The sequence below is a fragment of the Boleophthalmus pectinirostris genome, unplaced genomic scaffold, assembly GCF_026225935.1.
Source record: "Boleophthalmus pectinirostris isolate CB_2022bp ecotype Guang Dong unplaced genomic scaffold, ASM2622593v1 HiC_scaffold_14, whole genome shotgun sequence".
NCBI classification, from domain to species: Eukaryota; Metazoa; Chordata; class Actinopteri; order Gobiiformes; family Gobiidae; genus Boleophthalmus; species Boleophthalmus pectinirostris.
The window spans coordinates 24,325,080-24,344,436 of record NW_026571047.1 but is presented as its reverse complement, the minus strand read 5'-3'; the positions used below and the strand labels follow the sequence as shown (position 1 = coordinate 24,344,436).

General features: G+C 36.6%; 1 protein-coding gene across 3 annotated transcripts; it reads right to left on the bottom strand.

Annotated features, from left to right (window-relative positions):
- Positions 1 to 864: 864 nt before the first annotated feature.
- Positions 865 to 17,892, bottom strand: LOC110164416 (sphingomyelin synthase-related protein 1). Of its 3 annotated transcripts, XR_008631753.1 has the most exons (8): positions 17,030 to 17,649; positions 15,169 to 15,458; positions 13,615 to 13,891; positions 12,432 to 12,527; positions 10,926 to 11,043; positions 6,643 to 6,793; positions 5,082 to 5,345; positions 4,183 to 4,313 (listed from the first exon to the last, which is right to left on the bottom strand). XR_008631753.1 is itself a non-coding variant. In XM_055150352.1 (7 exons), the coding sequence occupies exons 2-7, from the start codon at positions 15,446 to 15,448 to the stop codon at positions 4,009 to 4,011; spliced, it is 1,227 nt and encodes a 408-aa protein (XP_055006327.1). In that variant the 5' UTR covers positions 15,449 to 15,458; positions 17,718 to 17,892; the 3' UTR covers positions 865 to 4,008. The 3 variants fall into 3 exon arrangements, 2 of the variants coding, with proteins under 2 accessions (XP_055006327.1, XP_020785106.2); XM_055150352.1 differs by lacking the exons at positions 5,082 to 5,345; positions 17,030 to 17,649 and adding an exon at positions 17,718 to 17,892 and having other exon boundaries at positions 865 to 4,313; XM_020929447.2 differs by lacking the exon at positions 5,082 to 5,345 and having other exon boundaries at positions 865 to 4,313; positions 17,030 to 17,632.
- Between the last annotated feature and the right edge of the window lie 1,465 nt (positions 17,893 to 19,357).

The window sequence follows — 19,357 nt, the reverse complement described above, 5'->3', positions numbered from 1 at the left end:
ATAAAATGTAGAAAGTTTCTTTTTCTTTTCAGCATTCAATTGAACCAGCAATATTGGAACAAAATAGTCGATGAGATAATTAAAAAAAAATTGAAATTATACAAAATGTGTCTTAATATTTCAACATGTGTCAGAACTGTATATTGCAGACCTACATGCAGATCATGACAAGGCGAAACACTGATTTAGAGTACAGGAAAAAAAAAAAAATCCTTACATTCTTTATTCTCATTTTGCTTATTTTGACACGATCATAAACGATAAACTTCTGTGACTTCTTTATCATTACTATTAGTTTGTACGACCATAATACAGTACAATACAAAAAAGAAAAGGCTACAATTATATTTAGTATGCATAGTTTGTAATTTATTTTGCTATATGTAAATATTTGTAAAGTTTTGTCATCAATGTACATAAGCAACCACACATTTTTTTTTATTTTTGAAACTATGTAACGAACAGGGAGAGGTTAATTTTTTTATTTTATTTCTTCCCAATTCTTTTCGAGAAATGTGCTTTTCTGTTGTTTACAATGTACATGTTGTATGTGTATGATTATGGTTTCTCTCTTGGCACAAATTTTAAATAAAAACCAACAAATTCAAAATTAAATTAAATTTAAAAGCATAAATAAATAAATAAATAAAATAAAAATGAGCAATTTAGAAAATCATGACAAAATTATCATCTTCATTAACCACTATAACAAACATATAATTGTATTTGTTAAATTAAAATCGCTATTTAAACACGCTCCTTAAAGTGCCAGTACGTTTTGCAGATGGCTAGATTTTCAATGTCTGGCAAGTTCTGATAGTAAAGGTATGTGGCCATTCAAGAAGGAGTGAGGCAATAAACAAATACAAGCGATTTCAGTTTTTTATTGAATTTTCGAAATGGGAAAATGACATGAAATGAGCACTACTGCACTGCACCAGTCAAAGTATAATACAGTTCGAAAGCTATGAAAACAATTATAATTTCACTTATTTGAAATCTCAAATGAAAATTATGAAAACAAATTTATCACCCAGAGCAACTGTAAACATTATTTTTTTCATGTGCATGTTGCTTAAACTTGGCAATATATATAAAAACTATCAATGCTTACAAAAAAAGAATAAATTAATACAAACATACATAGAAATTTAAGGAACTTGGCCACTACTCATGTTTTTAATGATATTTACACTGCCTCGTAGCATATAAAACACTAGACATCTACCAAAAAACTGAAATAGTTTAGACACAAACGCAATAATTACACTCAAAGAATTATTGGCAAGTTTTCATGTATGAGACAAATATTTACATAATTTGGCTCACAACTTTTGAAATGCTATGGTTACCATGACAACAATTCACAGTTTTAAACAAGGAAATCATTACTATTTCTTCACATGAATCAAATATAACATCATGACCAATCTGATATTACACCAGGACTTAACCAGTACTAAACCAGGTCCAAACCAGGTCTAAACCAGGTCTAAACCAGGTCAAAAACTAGGACTACAGTTTGACCAGTCAGTTTTGTCAAAGCGCGTGGTTCTGGCTGGTCAGATAAGGTCTAAACCGGGACTAAACCAGCTCAAAAACCAGGACTAAATCAAGTTTAAACCAGATCGAAAAATAGGACTAAACCAGAGTTAAACCAGTTTGAAATCAGGTATAAACCAGGTCAAAAGTACATCTGACAGATCGGGAACATCCGAAAAGAGCTGCTCTAAACCAGGTCGAAATCAGGTCGAAAACTAGGACTACACCAGGTCTAAACAAGGTCTAAAGAAGGTCTAAACCAGATCCAAACTTGCTTGACCAGCCAGTTTTGTCAAAGCGTGTAGTTCTGGCTGGTCAGATAAGGTCTAAACCAGGACTAGACCAGCTCGAAAACCAGGACTAAATCAAGTTTAAACCAGATCAAAAAACAGGACTAAACCAGAGTTACACCAGTTCGAAATCAGGTCTAAACCAGGTCTAAAGCACATCTGATAAATCTGGAACATCTGAAAAGAGCTGTTCTAAACCAGGTAGAAACCAGGTCCAAACCCGGTCCAAACCAGGATTAAATCAGGTCTAAAACACATCTGAACACCCCAAAAGAGCTGTACTAAACTAAATCAGGTCTAAACTAGGTCTAAACTAGGTGTAAACCAGGTCCAAACCAGGACTACATCACATCATAATGTTATGGTTGATTGGTGTATTATCTGTGGGATGAAAAAGGGTGCATTATGGCTATTTCTGTTTTGTCAAATCAAAACAAAAGGCAGTATACACTATAATTGGTCACTTTTTAAGAAGTTTTGTACATCAGTGGGCTAAAACAGAGATTAAAGATGAACTCTGTAACTTTAATAGTGGTGCCGTGTCACTTGCTCGTCACCATGGAGATGTTATTGTTTGCCTGGAATATTACACAGTACTTTTATAGCTCAAAACCACCTCAAAAAACATCTAAAGCAAGTTCATCTCTCCACAGATCTGACCCGTAACTCGGCCTAGTGGCGTCACCTGCTGCTAGTTATGTTGATTTAACGCTAGCGATAAATCTCCATGGTGACAAGCAGGTCCGCCAGAAAAGTTACGTAATGCACCTTTAACATAAACCTTTAATAATACATTTTTCTACATGTTTTTCATATTATGTTTTCCATTCACATTGAAGAACTTGTCCCAGAAAGGCTACCGTAGGCGATTAAAGGACTTACGTGGATATACTCATTGTAATCTTACTACAAAATGTTAACAAACAACATTTTTAAATAATTGCTTCCTCTATATTTTTTTGACAAGGCTAGCAATAATAAGTCTAGGTCTATAGAAGTATCAGTCTGGGCACCATTTTATTGTCATTGCGGGATAGGACTAATGCCTTGGCGGTGGTCTACTCACTTCGTTATTGTCTCTTAAAGTGATTTATGAAGTCCTGCAGTTATTTTAATGCACATAAAATATAATAATAGTAATAGTTGTTTGCAGACGGCGTAAATGTTATGGCTCTAGATCTGGGATTGCTTCGTATTCCCATGGCAACTTGAGAGAAATCGGTATTGACAAATGAACGGCTTAGAATATTTAAGAGGTTTAAAATGGTCTTTATAAACTGAAATAAATAAATAAAAACATGCAAAAAAATGTCAGGAATACTCAAATTAAAGTGTTCATAGTACAAAAACATATCTAAACGTAGGGGGTCTGTCACAGTTGAGACATCTCTCATCTACATTATATTAAACAAAGTCAGTTTAAACCTCTTACATATTCCTAGTGCTTAAGATTTTAAGATGCGCTGCAAAAAAGACCATCTTAAATAAGCAAATAGCATGAATTAAGAGTATTTACCTGTATTGATTTGAGTCAAATTTTTTTACGAAACTAAAATTATCAATGGTTCAATGTCTATTTTGATTAAAAAAAGAAAATAATCGTATTTTTACTTCAAAAGCGAAATAAATCAATCTTACTCCACTTTATCAGTAAAAAGGGAGTGATTACTTTATACTAAATAAGTAAAAATAACTTAAACTTAACTTAAATTAGTAAGTAAAAAAAAAAGGATTCATAATTCTTAATTCAAGCCATTTAGCTCATTTAAAGGTGCACGGTGTAACTTATTGCTTTGCTTTGAATGTTCCACAGTATGGCATTAAACTTTTCCACCTATCTCTATCTCCATGGAGACAAGCTGGTGGCAAAGTTACAAGTCAAAACCGTGGAGTGGCGAGCAAGGTCACAGTAAGAAATGCTTTTTTTTTTTTTTTTTTTTGTGATTTAAACAGCTGTAATTGAATAAATACGAGCTAGATTCAGTTAATGCCATACTGAGGAACATTCCAGGTAAAGCTTTGACATCTCCATGGAGGCTCGTCACCAGAAAAGTTACACAGCACACCTTTAAGACAGTCGTTTTCCCAGTGTAACAGTAATGACCAGTGCACATGTAAATTCAGTCAGTATTTTCAGTCCATTACACTTAGTGCCTGTAATAAAACCCCCGTCGTTTTACCCGATGAGCCTGCGCATTGCGGTGGGTCTGGAGAAGGGCCAGCAGTACTCGTTTGGCACCGGCCCGTTGACGTTGCACTCGAAAAAGGAGAACATGGGGAACCAGATGCGGGCGCGGCGGCTCTGCTGGTACGCCCGAGTGTTGGCGAGCGTGTGGTAGTACAGGAAGAGTCTGGTGGTGATGTAGAACGCGATGAAGACGTCGATGGAGTAGTGCTCGTGAGCCGCCAAAATGAAGAAGATCCCGAACAGGTTCAGGACCCAGGACAGAGTGTGCAGGAAGTGCCAGTTTCGAGGGGTGTCTGAAAGAGAATTAGAAAGTAAAAAGTGATTTGCTCATTTTACTATGTACCCGACTCACAACAAATCAAACGTGACGCGCAGAGAAGCCGAAATTCTGGTGGTCATGTGATTTAAACTTGTGTCAAAAACAACCAAAAGCGTGTGAGTCCAGCTTATCAAGACAACATGGAGAAAGCTTTGTTTTTTTTTTTTTGTTTTTTTTTTAAGTCCCTAAACGAGCCATTCCCATACTTGAAGATCACACAGGTCAACTCTAATAATATTTTACACTACATGTTAAAGTATATGGAATGTTTTAGATTAAATTTAGGTGTTAAAACAGTACATCCCCATGGGTTTAATACCAATCTAAAGAAAGATAAACTATCTAACTAACTAATGATAACAATACACATTATTTATTTATGTAGTGCTTTTCTAAAAACTCAAAGACGCTGTACAAAGAGAAAAATTTAAAAAGTACACATTTTAAAACGAGGTAATGGGACAAAACAGAATAGAATTGTCTCATAATTGCAGCTACTACAAGTTACTAATTAAAGCTATTCAAATTGCAAACTTGAGGTAGCTTGCACAATAGGGATGCAACAATATCCAAAACTCTAGATGCAATATTTTCACGATATACATCTCATGGTAGGGGTGGGCGATATATCGATATTTTAAATATATCGAGATAGTTTTTAAACTCGATATGAATTCTGACATATCGTATATATCGATATAATGCTTATATTCAATTTGATTTTGCCGCTTCGCTTGTTTACCTTCTCTGTCGTCGCCTCCGCCTCCCTGACTTTGTTCGCTCGTGTCTCCTTCACTCGTCACTATCGCCCTGAACGCCGAAAGTTGGTGCCAGTGAAAAGCTTCAAGCACCACGAACCTTTTCCACCATTTACAGACAAGACCACCAGCAGCACATCCTCGTATTCCACCGAGTCGCGTCCTTTAGCCCGAAAGAAGCTAAACGAGCTGAGCTGCACGAGAAGTGCGCTGTTTATGCAAATGAGCCATGCGCTTAAGTTTCGTTTCTGTAAAATATAAACACACGTGCGCAAAACTGCATTAAACACATTATTATCGCAAACGGGCTGATGTGGCTCTAGAGTCGTTATGTTTTATATATTGTAAAGTTTAGCAATGTAAAGTTTATTTATGCAGAATATTTTAATTAATAATTTGCTGCATTGTCACTTGTACAATAGTGTTTGGAAACGTTGGATTTGATCTGCAGTGGATTGTGGGATTAAACCTCATAGCTCCTCACTGCTGGATAATAACATGGATCTATTGAAATAAGGAACATCCTGAGCTTTTTCTGCTAAATGAGCTCATGGTTCTGGTTCTGGTTTGGATAACAGAGTTAATGCAAAGATGAGCTTGTGTTGAGTTGTTTTGTTTATGAATGAAAAGAAGGAAATATGTATTATTTCTTTTATTTTACAGTTAAATTATTATTTTTTGTAATCCTAAATGTTCCTATATGAACTGCCTACCTCTTACACTTCAATAAAAATAAAAAAAGACCTTGTGGAATTGGCAGATTTGTTTTTGCAGTTTTAGGGGGTTATTTTTTCTTGAACATATATCGAGATATATATCGTATATCGAGATATAGCAAAATATATCGAGATATATTTTTTGACCCATATCGCCCAGCCATATCTCATGGTACAGTATTTATTGTGATATTTTGTGGAGGCTAACAAAATTGTGCTACATTTCTCTTTTAAAATGCCTTGACAGTCATAATCCAAATAATTAAGATTTAAAAGTGCTAATAACAGTTATTCATCATGTTAAGGTGGCGTTTAGACCGAGTATGTAGTTCCCTCTGCAGTGATTGGTGCGTCATAACTCTTGGGATGGGACAGGATCTCTTGCAAGAGAAAACCTTTGGCTTGGACAAAAGAGTTATGAGCTGGTGAGTTAGGCAATTTGAGAAGCTGTAGTTTCAGAAAGCAGTACTACAATGATCACAGAAGTATTACATAAAATAAATGAAGCCAACATTGTGAAATAGATTGCACTACTACTACTTTATTACAAATGACACCAAAATCTCATCTTGTCTCGTTCCTGTAGACCCAATGTCATGGCGTGTCTCGTCTTGTGGAAACTGTCTCGTCACACCACTAAAAACTATCAATTTAATAAACTATAATTATAATTTAACTATAATTTAATTAATTTTGATATATTATGATGGCCCATGATATTATTGCAAGACTTTTGACGAAACAATATCACGATATTTCGGTTATTGCTCCATCCCTATTGGAAATATTCTTATTGTCTTAAATATCCTCCACTTGCTCCTTGACTTACACTCAGTGACAAAGAAGTTTAACATGGTGATGACCACAGTGTGTCCGCTGAACATGTAGTCTCCACAGGTGTGTACTCCCGTCAGCGTCATCCCAAAGCCGCTCCAGATCGCCACCGCCCTCTGCAGCTTCGCCCACATGTCCCCGTACATCTGAACACAACAGGAAGGGACAGCTCAGAAGAGGGGAGGCACAAAACAAATGTGTTTCCTGTTGCCTCTTAAAGCTGCATTGTGTAACTTTTCCGGCGAAGGGTTCGTCAGATGCTTCTCTTCGTGGAAATGTTACTTTTCTGTCTGAAATGTTTCACAGTTTGATATTAAACTTTCTATCATCATGAAGAACAAACCAAACCAAGTTACAGGTCAGATCTGTGGAGAGACGACCCTGCTCACAGTCAGAATGCCTGTTTTTCTAGGTATTTTTGAGCTATAAAAACACCTGAAATTTAATAAAAGTTTGTATGTCTGTGTTTTTGAGTGCACTAGTGAGAGAGTTAAGTGTATGTGTGCTCTTATTGTCATGTTTATAAATTATGTGCCTGGGGAAGAAAAAAAAAATGCCTTTAAAATTATGTGCAATGTGTCAATGAAAGGGGGCCTAGCGTTGTGTTTATGTTGCACTACCATACTACTTTTGTTTAATTTAGCCAAATTTGTGTTAGTGTGTGTGGTCGGGGGGAAATGGGGGCCCTTTTTTTTTTGTTGTTGTTGTTGTTGTTGTTTTGTTTTGTTTTGTATTTGTTGTGGGTGTTGCTTTATGTTTTTGTCTTTTGTTTTATGCTGATTATTGTAATTGTTAAATGTAGATCGTTGTATTTTTTAAATGTTATATTCTGTTCTCCTTAAAAAAATATATATATAATTAAATGATGTGCCTTATGTGACTTTGGCTGAGCAGGGGGCTAAAGATGGAAATTATTACAATTTATTATAATTAAATTATTATATTTACAAGTACATGTTTTTTTTTTCTTTTGCATTATCTTGACTTTTAATATGCATCGTTCCTTTAATAAATAATCACTAATCTAATAACAATAATTTAATAATAATAAACATTTCCCTTATGGATCAATTAATTTTGTCTAAGTCTAATTCTAAGTAAATACAAAAGCAGAAAATACAAATTCTTGGTCGACTAGTCCAGATTAGACGACTAAAAAAAGGGGGCATGGCAAAAGATCTCAAAACTATAACTATAACTCTGTCTGTGTATCTGACCCAAACTGCACTAACAAGATCACACCAGCAGGGGGAGTTTATACAAAACAACTATTTATGCAGAAAAAAACGAACTAAGAAATTACGTGTTTATATAAAGACATCTGAAACTTGTGAATCATGAGTTTAATCTGACATATACATATAAATATAAAAAAATACTTCAGCTAACTCACTCACTTCTGCTTTCTTTGTAGTCTTATATAAATCCTCATTATCTAAATAAAATGAATAGTCCAGTGGTCAATCAATTAAACAAATAAAGCTCTGTGTGAGTCAGTTAGAGTTTTTAAAAGTTTGTGTTGTGTTGTTGTGTTGCTCATATGTGGGAGAAGGAAGCACGAGGTAGGAACTATTTCACTATCCAGCCTTTAATTAAGTACAACAGGCTTTCATTAACGTCCAGTAGAGAAGTTAACGTTACAAGACTCAGACTGGGGCACTGTGGGCTGGCTGGCTGTCTTAAAGGTGCACTGTGCAACTTTTCTAATGGAGGTTCAGTCCTGGAGATGTCATTGCTTTGTCCAGAATATTCCACAGTATAACATTAAACAGCTCTACCTTACATTTATTAAATTACAGGTGGTTTTATAGCTCAAAAATACCTAGAAAAACAGGTATTCTGACTGTGAACGAGGTTGCCTCTCCACAAATGTGACCTAGGTGTGCAAAAATATTGAAATATCGATATATCGTATCGTTTAATGTGATGATACAGGAACGATATCGTGGGCTGCTGGATCGATATATCGCCATGAGTATATTTTGGTATATTTAACTCAGTTATTTTGTTACAGTGGTACAGTTTTGTTGCTTGTTTAGTGGAAGGAAACTCGACACACTTGACTTTATCAGTGTTTTGATGATTAAAATGTTTGTGTTTGATATGAACTTTGCACAAGAAGTGGTTTAACAAAGACTTTTAGTATCACAGCCATGATTTAGCCTTTATTTTTATTGAACTGTAACGATTTGAAATATATCGTATTGAAAGTGCACTGTATCGAGGTATGTATCGTATCGTGGCCTATGTATCGAGGTATGTATCATATTGCCAAATTCTTAATGATATTCTACCTGTAACTTGGTCTGGTTTGGTCTCCATGAAGGTAGAAAGGTTTAATGCCATACTGTGGAACATTCCAAAGTGATAACAGCTCAATGGAGAACAGTATTTGATAGATCCACTGCCAGAAAAGTTACACAATGCACCTTTAAACATTTCAATTTAGCAGTTATTCATAGCTATGGTTCTATTGTTCAAAAATACAATAATTCCTTCTGTGAATAGGGGCGCCTCTCCACAGATCTGAACTGTAAAGTCGCGTAGTGCTGTAACCTGCTTATCTAGGTTTAAATCATACTGTGGAACATTCTAGACAAAGCAATAACATTACCATGGAGACAAGCAACTGGCAGACCTTCCACTAGAAATGTTTAAGTAGTGCACCTTTAAAGTAACTAATAAACACCCAAGAAGATTATACCAGTGTGGACGTCTTAAAACAGTTAAACATGTTTCACTGTTTTATCAGGATTATGCTTCTGAAAGGAAAGGCTTGTGTTGAGAGAAATACAAGATTCTGTGATTAAACTCCTTCTCTCCGCCGACCTATATCCAAGAGCGTTAATTAAGTAACTGGCCAATATCCTTTTGGGTGCGGTCTGCCGGAAATAGTTAGAAGTCGTCTTAATGAAAAAAGAAAAAGTCTATTCCACCTTCAAAAATAACTGATCTTGCTTCGTTTCAGAAGCTAAGCAGACTTGGGCCTTGTTAATACTGGGATGGGAGACTGCAAAGAATACCGTGATTAAATTGTACAGAATCCAGTCAGGATTCAAAGAGAAAAATGTAAAAGGGACAGTCTGGAATTTTGGACGTAGGACCTCATTTCCTAGTGAGCCAGAGTGTTGGAGACGTGTGGAGACACTTTTTTAAAACTAAAAACAGTCTGTACCACTCCACAAAGCACCCAAAAGCAAATCTATTATTCCGAATAATTTTAGAAGTAAAACTAACCTTGCATTTGAAGGATTTATGTCTGAGCAGCAGCAGTGAGTTGTACTTCTTGATAGAAAGCTTGGCAGTGGCGAACTGATATGTGAGAAAATAGTCCCTCAACATGCGACAATTCATGCAATGCAAGGTTAGTTTTATTTCAAACATTCTATCGACACAGACATTTACATCGACAGTCTGGTGTAATAATAGATTTGCTTCAGGTGTTTTGCGGAGTGGGTAAGACTGTTTTTAGTGGCAGGATAACTATGGTCATTGACATGCACTAGCCTAGCACCAGCGACCTCTGCAAATACAAGGACTGGATGGAATATTTAAAAAAGTGTCTCCACACGTCTCCAACACTCTGGCTCACTAGGAAATGAGGTTCTATGTCCAAAACTCTAGACCGTCCCTTTAACTCCACATAGACCTTCTTACTGTGGAGTGACAATGGAAGAGAAAACTATACCTTTAAATTGTGAACAGATAAAAAAGTAATCCATTGTCTGCATCAGGGTTGTCAAAGGATCAAAAGTCAGATACTAATCCATACTACAAATAATATCGAAACTAGATATTCATTTGAGCAGGTATTGATACTAAAAAAGTCACATTCACAGGACAGAAATGAACCTTTCCTGAATAGTTTTAGAAAAATATTGAGCATTTATAAGAGCACATAGACTAGAATACGCCCATGAACCACTATGAAACCTACCTGGACCACTGAGGGATTACACAGATATAAGACCATATGGTGATTTAAAAGAAAATACTAATGATTTAAAGTCAAAAATCACATTATATTGTCTAAAGAAAGAGCGTTTTTTTTATTATCATTGTGGTATTGAGAACGAAGTCTATTTCTCAGTATCGAAATTGAGCTTGAAATTTTATGACAACACTAGTCTAGAATGCATTAACAAAGCTCATATTTTTCCAGCTTTACTGTTTACACTGCGTATTAGTTCATTTGCCCAGTGAGCATAAAGGCGACATGGTCAGATGGAGGCCGGTCATTTGATGTGTGAAGTTTTCCGTAATACTAGACGGCGTTACCTTGCTGGAGCACTGCAGGTGTTGTCCGGGGACGGAGAGGGACGTGACAAACATGGTGACACAGCGCAGCATAAAGACGGTCCCCATCAGACTGCACAGGCGACGCAGCAAAATGGACCTGAGGCAACAACAACAACAAATGTGTAACCGTGGGCAATGCTGGGAAAAGTTAAAGGTCATATATTATGCAAAATTGACTCTTGTGAGCTTGAAGCCATGTTATAATGTTGTTACTGCACCACAAACAGACCTGGAGTTGTGTTTCGTTTCATTCACACATGTTTAATAGTTTATTACTCTGCTTATTTTTAGTCTGTTACATCTCCAATGGTCAAAATCCTCTGTGTAGCTCTTCCTGCAGGGTTGTATGTTAAACATGTGTGAATGAAACAAACTCCAGGTCTGTTTGTGATGACATACCAATATTAAAATCGCATAATATGGGCCCTTGAATGTAATAATTATGGTAAGATTTTCAACTGTTTAAATTAAGTGGTTATTTACGAGTTTAATCAACAGTGAATTTGAACGTATTTTATATATAGAGTTCGACTGATATGGATTTTTTGCGGCCGATATGATACCGATAAAGCAGGAGTTGGAGCTGCCGATAGCCAATATAAAAGCCGATATATTAAGTGATGTAAAAATTCACTATAAATCTTCAAATGATTATAAAGCCTAGGTCTGGCACTACTGGATTTTAAAATGGGTTTATTTAGGCGACATTTATTGTTATTCTGCCTCTTTACTGTCACATTTAAAGACAGTAGGTCGGCCTAATGCTATTTTTGCATCACATTCTAGCCTATAAACAAAGTAAATAAACTACCACTATCAGCCTTTAGCAGTTAATGCATGTGTGCTGTGGTAATTAATTATATGCGTAAATACTGGTCATTCACACCTCTATTCACACCTCATTTACATATCAATGCAGGTCCAAAAACATGTATATAGCCACTACTACAGCTTCAAAAATCTTCACAAATAAGTGTCCTTTCAATCCTGACTCAAAAAGATTGTAGCAGCTGTGTGTGTAAACAAGCACACGAGTGACGTGACTCTGGAGGTGAGTTCAGGGGCAGCACAGCGTCAAAGACACAGACAAATTACTCCGCAGGTAAATATTAATGTGGCGCTACGAATTAGAACATTTATCTGTCTGTAAATTGGATTAAATGTACATAACATAGAGAGTCTAAGCTTTATAACGAGGTATAACATGCTCACGTGGACTATCGGCGCAGATCAACAAGATTTAGGCCGATAGTCGATATGTCTCCAAGTGCCCATATAGGCTGATAATATCGGCCAACTGATATATCAGTCGGGTCACATTTTATATAACACATTTTAACATTTTAAACTAATTATGTTCAATATTTTGTTGTATCCTTTTAAAAATGGTAACTCGTAAACAAAACTCTATGCCATGCCAAATACCTCAGCAAAGTGTTTTTGTCTTGCATGTGTCAATAACAAGAAATGTTCAGTATTTCTCACCTGTGTTTGTGAAGCAGTAGCACCAGCACCCAGATGTTACAGAGAATGACCCCACAGGCTTCAGCCATCGCAAAGGCCCATGGGATACGAGGCACACTGAAGACAGAAAACAACACACACATTTACACAATTCCTCTAATTAAAAAGCCTTAAGATGGTCACAATTTTATTATCAGTTACAAAACAGCCAAACTACAAATTAGGTCTTAAACGAATCGATTAGAGCGATTATTCCTTCAATTAATCACTTAGTTGTTTAGATAGAGAAAGGCCTGTGAATGAGATTTTCCTAAACTGTACCAAGATAATGAAGTTGCTTTTCAGATGTCCTGGTGGAAAATATTTACAAAGTTTTCATTATCAAAACAACATTTACATATTTCCCGTGTCATTTGTTTATAATCCCTGCTCTGTCATAAAAGTCATCTTCTCTTCTCTCGACCCATGATATATTTTGTAACAGTTATTGGATGACTGGAAGAGTTGACAACTATTTCAATGACCAATTAGTTGCAATTAATCACCTCATCAAATATTGTTTTTAAATTTACATCAAACTATTTTAATTAAGGGAAGTCTTACAAATTAAGTATATGTGTCAATAAAAAAATGTGATCACAAAATATATATTCTTGCCTTTTTTGATTTAATTACGGCATTGTGATGTCTTTTGTGAACCTGTTTTCCTAGCAAATGGCATCTGTAATGGTCTTTTTAATAATAAAATCAATAATAATGATCAAATAATTATTATTAATACCAAATGATTATAGTTAAGTAGTGACAATGATTCAGATTGCACACAGGGCTGTCATGACAACTACATCACTTCATTGTTCAATATATGAAAGCTGGAATAATATACATTTTGGGGCTCAGTATTTATCATGGTTACAATTTCTTGCCATTTTTATGTTATAAAGTAAGATTTTAGCTGTAGAGGGTACATAAATTAACTAAAATAACTTCTATGGCTAATTATTGCTTCATTTTACCATTTATAGGTTGCAGCTCAGGCCTTTTAATGATACTGTATATTTAAAATTTACTGGGATTGTCCTGCTTTGTGTCCCTGGCATGAAGAAGTTTCAATATTATCGTTTTATTTCTCTGTAGCTATATATCGTGCTTAAAAAATCCTCATCATGACAGGCCTAAGTGCACAGCCCGAGCAGAAACGCACCTATCGAGGAAGATGTCTGGCAGTGGGGGGTAGGTGCGCATGTCAGGGACCCTCTCGTGAACGATCACCATGACGAAGGAGGTGAAGCCGAACACAAACACCACGTAGATGGAGCTGAGCGCGGTCTTCCAGCACTCCGGGTCCAGCCTGCGGGGGGCGCTCTTGTACTTCCCGTTGGTGTATTGATTCGTGTTGTACTCCTCTCCGACCGGCGCCGTGTCCGTGCTGTCACAGTCCCTCACCCCGTCTCCGTTACACAGCCACTCCAAACCAGGACCTGTGGACAAAGGGGCATTCATTATGATCACTGTATCCATTTATATTGGACTTCTGTCATGTTTAAGTGAAAATTATGAAGTGATGCTTCTGTGGGATTGGATGAAAATTAGAAGATATGAAAACCACACTTCACAAATTAAAGGGAGCTGTATGGAGTATGAAAGCTTTCAGAAATATTCATATGCAGAGGATAGAAATCTGTGCATATTTGGCTGTAGTTGAGTTAAATATTCGTAAACTCTCGAATGAATCCAGTTGTACATAAAATGTCTTGTGTGTATTTTTTCCCTCAGAATACAAATTGAAAAGTTACAGCAAGAATTACAGTCATTAAATGGAAATTTACGATTACGCTTTCTTCAGTAATCAGGACTAAAACAAGACTAAACCAGGTCTAAACCAGGATTAAATCAGGACTAAACCAGTACTGAGTGTTTGAATGGGCCCTGGAGGTGCGGTGATCAGGACTGAGACCGGGACCAGACCAGGACTGAGACCGGGACCAGACCAGGACTGAGACCGGGACCAGACCAGGACTGAGACCGGGACCAGACCAGGACTGAGACCGGTTTAGTCCACTTTTAATCCTGGTTCAGTCCTGGTTCAGTCTGTATGCGGTACAAAAGTCTGGCATCACAGTTTAAGTCACGGAAACAGGAAACGGCCATTATCCGTTTTTTTCATTATTCATTTCAACATAAAATCAAAAACTGAAAAAACTAATTGTTATCCTTTTTTTTTTTCATTTTGGCTTTGGAGACAATTAATGAAGAAAATTGTTGTTTTTTTCGTTTTCTTATTTTTGGGTTTATATTGAAAAATGAATGAACAAATGATACACGGATTGAGGGTCACGTCCAACTTTTCTTCCCAAAAACGAGACTCAAAAGCTGTGGTGACCCTGGGGTGACCCTGGGGTGACCCTGGGATGCCCGGGCCTTTTCTGTGGTTGGCCCCAAACTTTGGAACACTCTCCTCCCTGACATTAAGAGTTCCCCTTCAGTCGATTCTTTTAAGTCTCATTTAAAAACACACTTTTACTCACTGGCTTTTAACACGGTGTAAAAATTGTGTGATCCTCTGTCTTTTATTGATTTAATTTGCTGTTTTTCTATTTTTTTTATGTTTTTTATTGGCTTGCTTATTTATTTTATGCTTTATTTTATTTAATGTGTTAATTTATATTGTGCCTACTCTGTGCAGCACTTTGGAGACTTTGTGTTAATAAAATGTGCTATACAAATAAAGTTGTATTGGATGTTTAAAGTGCCGTACCTGTGGGAGAGTGTCCGTCAAAGGGCAGCCCCAGCTCCTCTAGAACATCCAGGTTTTGCTTCTGTAGTTTTCGGATGGAGACCATGAGGCGTTTAATGTCGCCCAGAACTTTGAGCTCCAGCGGGGGGGAGCGCAGGTCATACTCGCTCAGGGCCAAGAGGCTGGTCCCGTCCAGTCTGTGCCGGTTACACAGGAGGTCCACGTAGTCGCAGAAGCCTTCGTCCTTCAGCCATTTGGCCACGTGTTTGGTGGTCCAGCGCCGCACACTCAGCTGCGTCATAGTATCACGCCTAAAACACAGAGATACACAATGAAATATAATAAATAAATGCATATAACAACAGTTTTAAAAAGGCACATATTACACTGTTTTCTGATCTGTTATAATGTTGTTTCCTCGTCAAAAACATACCTGCAGTTTTGTTTTATTTCATTCACTCACTTTTTCTCTCAAACAGAAAACATTAGTCACATAGTTCCACCTTGTGACGTCATATGATAAGACAGGAAACATTTCCTGTGTCATTTCTTTGTAATTCCTGCTCTGTTCGTGTCATGAAACCTTGACATGCTTTGTAATCTATGTATAAACCAGTTAACGATTATTCGATTACTGGAATTACTGGACTATTTATAGATTGGATGAGTTAATCTACAAAATCATTAAAACAGAATTAGATTTATTGTATGGTACGGATGTAACGATATCCAAATCTCACGGTACAATATTTATTGCAATATTTTGGAGAGGCTGATATAATTGTAGATAGAACAGTTTTTACCTCCGCCAAGGAGGTTATGTTTTTGCCGGCGTTTGTCTGTTTGTCTGTTAGCAACATAACTCAAAAAGTTATGGACCGATTTTGATGAAATTTTCAGGATTTGTTGGAAATGTGAAAAGGAAGAACTGATTTCATTTTGGGGGTGATCCGGAAGAAATCCTGGATTCTGGATCACTTTGAAATTTTTGTTAACATTGTGGTAAATGGGGCCAAAAATTTTGTTTCTCAATATCTCGGTTAATTATTGACCAAACCCCATGAAATTTGACTCAGGGATGGACAATGGGATCCTCTTTCATATTCCAAAGGCTGATCCGGATCTGATCCAGAAGACTGATTTTATCGCAATTTATAAAAAATGGGGGTAGTCCTTGGCGGAGGTCTGCGCTCTCTGAGTGCTTTTCTAGTTTGCTTTTAAAATACCTTGACAAGATTTTGGTGTGAATTATTTCCATCATAATCCCAAGAATTCAAGTGAAAAACATATTTCTTCATGTTGTCTGCACTGAAATTAATCACGGGATATGGAGTTCCAGATGTTTATAAGCTGTTACTACTATAAAGCCATGTATTTAAACAAAGAAACTTGTAATTCAATATAATGTGACAGCCCACGATATTATTGTGAGACTTTTGACGATACGATATCACAACATTTCAGTTATTTTTACATCCCTATTGTATGGTTGTCTCTTTAAATATCATTTTGTTTTAAATTAATTGAAAAATAATTGTTTTCACCACAAATATAAGTTATAGCACAGCTCAAACAAACAGAAACAGCAACAAAGAGGATTAAACAAGACATAAGAACAAGGCAAAACTTTGGCAATTTAATATAACCACTCTATTCTAAGCGAAGGCTATTTTGGTTGCCTCTTTTGGTTATGTCCCATGCCCTGACTCCTCTAGAACACACCCAACCCATTAGATTAATAGAAATTCAAGTATACAGTACACAATCCAAACTGACAACAAAACAAATGTACAGTACAAAATCTGTGTATTCATATCAATCGATTATACCATTATTTCTATATGACATACATGTAAAGTTAACATATGAGTAAACCTGTTACCTTCTGCTTCTTCTTGTAGCTTTCATAGGGCAAATTTCTCCCTCTCTCTGTTCTGTACTTACAAAAACCATAGGACCTTAAGGAGAAGTGAACACTGACATTTCCAAACTTGCACTACATCAGCAAACACAAAAACGCCTCTCTTGCAAAACAAATGACCATTCCCCCTTTGTTCTTTCTTCAAACACATCTGAAACTCTCTGTTGTGTCCGATATAGCACGCAGATGTAAATAATGAGGCAAGAAGCACTGACTAGATTTGCAAATATTAAAATCCACCACTCCCCAGTGAATTATATGACGACTTTCACATGTCCTACACAACTGCACTTCACATGTGGGTCAAAATGAAATGAAAATTGTCACTCAAAGGTTAACAAAAAAGATGTAATTTTGAGAATCTCTGAAATAAGAAACTGCAGGTGGATTTGTGTATTAGATGGATCTCTGCACCTGAAAAAACATTTATGTGAGACAAATTAAGGCATGATGCTGAGACAATATTGTTCTGACTTCTATAGCTACATCTAACAAATAATTTTAGCAAACAATCGCAAATAAAAACAATTTTAAAAAGCTACAAACATTTCCAAAACAAGAGGCTTTTTGACAAGGCTTCACTCACTCTGTTAGCATTAGCCACTAGCTAGCTTTTCTACCATCAAGTTTGATAAAAACAAACACGTACCAGGATTGAAATGAAGCACGGAGAGATAAGAAATGGGGTGATAAGTTAGCTAGCTTCGTGGCATGACGGGACAGTGTGTGGTGATTGCGTTTGGTGTAAAAATAGCGGCTCCTCGTATGAAATCATTTCGCTCAGGCTGCAGGCTAGTTAGCATTAGCATCTCTGCTGTCACCAAACACAGTGCGGTAATGTCTGGACAACAGGCGCACCGAAAAATGTAGCGGGGGAACAGGGACCTCTAGCGGTGGGGTCCTGTTCTACAAGAAGTTTATTTCCCTCAAAAAATCACTTTCCTTTTCATTTTAATACACGCATAGAACAAACAAATAAATAAAATGATAAAATATTATTGTAAAAGATTATAGGCTGAGTTGTCACTTTAACATTTTGAATATGAGACACAAAAGTCACAACATAATCTGTGAACAGTGTTCTCTAGTGGTGGGATGCAGTACTACAAAAAGCCTAAGAAAAAATATTAACTTTTGCTCTTTACAAAAGTAAAGAATAAACAAACAAATTTATTTAAAAAGTACAAAAATTACTTATAGGCTCTTGTCATGCTAAAAGTTTGAATATGAGCAATTTGACCCTAAACTGATGAAAGTTAGTTTACTGTGGTGTCATAAAATGTTGTTGCAAATATTCATTCTTAATAATCACAATAATTTTGACCTAAATCTTTGGTTCAAATGACTATCAATCAATCAATCAAATTTTTATAAAGCGCTTTTCATACAAAAATGTAACACAAAGTGCTTTACAGTGATTAAAAACAATTCCACATTTCCTTCCACCCACCCACCAACCCAACCCCATAGTTGCCCGATTCCACACAACCAAACAACCCAGACACACACACACACACTCACACACACACTAACATGCTAAAATACATAAAACTACCTACAGTAAAATGTGAGGCTGAATACAGGCAAACCAGTTGAGAAAGCACCATCAGAGGAGCCGTCTACACCAGGAGCAGAGAGACGTCCACCGCCACCAGGAACCGTCACAGGGTCCAGGGGAGAGACGAAGCCCAGGCACATGAGGCCCAAGCACCAACCCTCCACCAGGAGCCCACATGACAGACCCAGCAGCCACAGCCGACATCTGCTCCTGATGCAGAGGGCTCCAACAGAGGAAACACTGGAAATCCTAAAAATATGCCTAAAATGAATAAATATAATAAAATGTGTCCAATAGAAACAAGTAAAAGTATAAGATTTCATTCAAAAGCTAAGCTAAAAGGGAGCTTCTTGAGCCTGCTCTTAAAAACATGAACATTCTCTGCAACCCTGAGCTCCTCCGGCAGGCAGCTCCATAGACTAGGCCTATATTTACTGTTTATGTGATGAGTGAGGGTGCGTTGGCCAGGGAGGCATGAAGAATGTCAGCTGCTGGACAACCTTGGCCTTGTTCACATACACACCAAAAAATCTGAGCATAATCAGATTTCTGGACTTTTAAGAAGCATAAGTGACATTCAAACTGCAAACAACTGTAGTGTGAGTGATCAGAGGGATCATAAGTAGAAAGAAATTAAATGGTTTTGCTGTTTACATGTCACTTTAATAATCTTAAAACTCAGAAAATATGATATTAATCAGATTTTGAGTGCGTGTGTAACATGTGAGTAC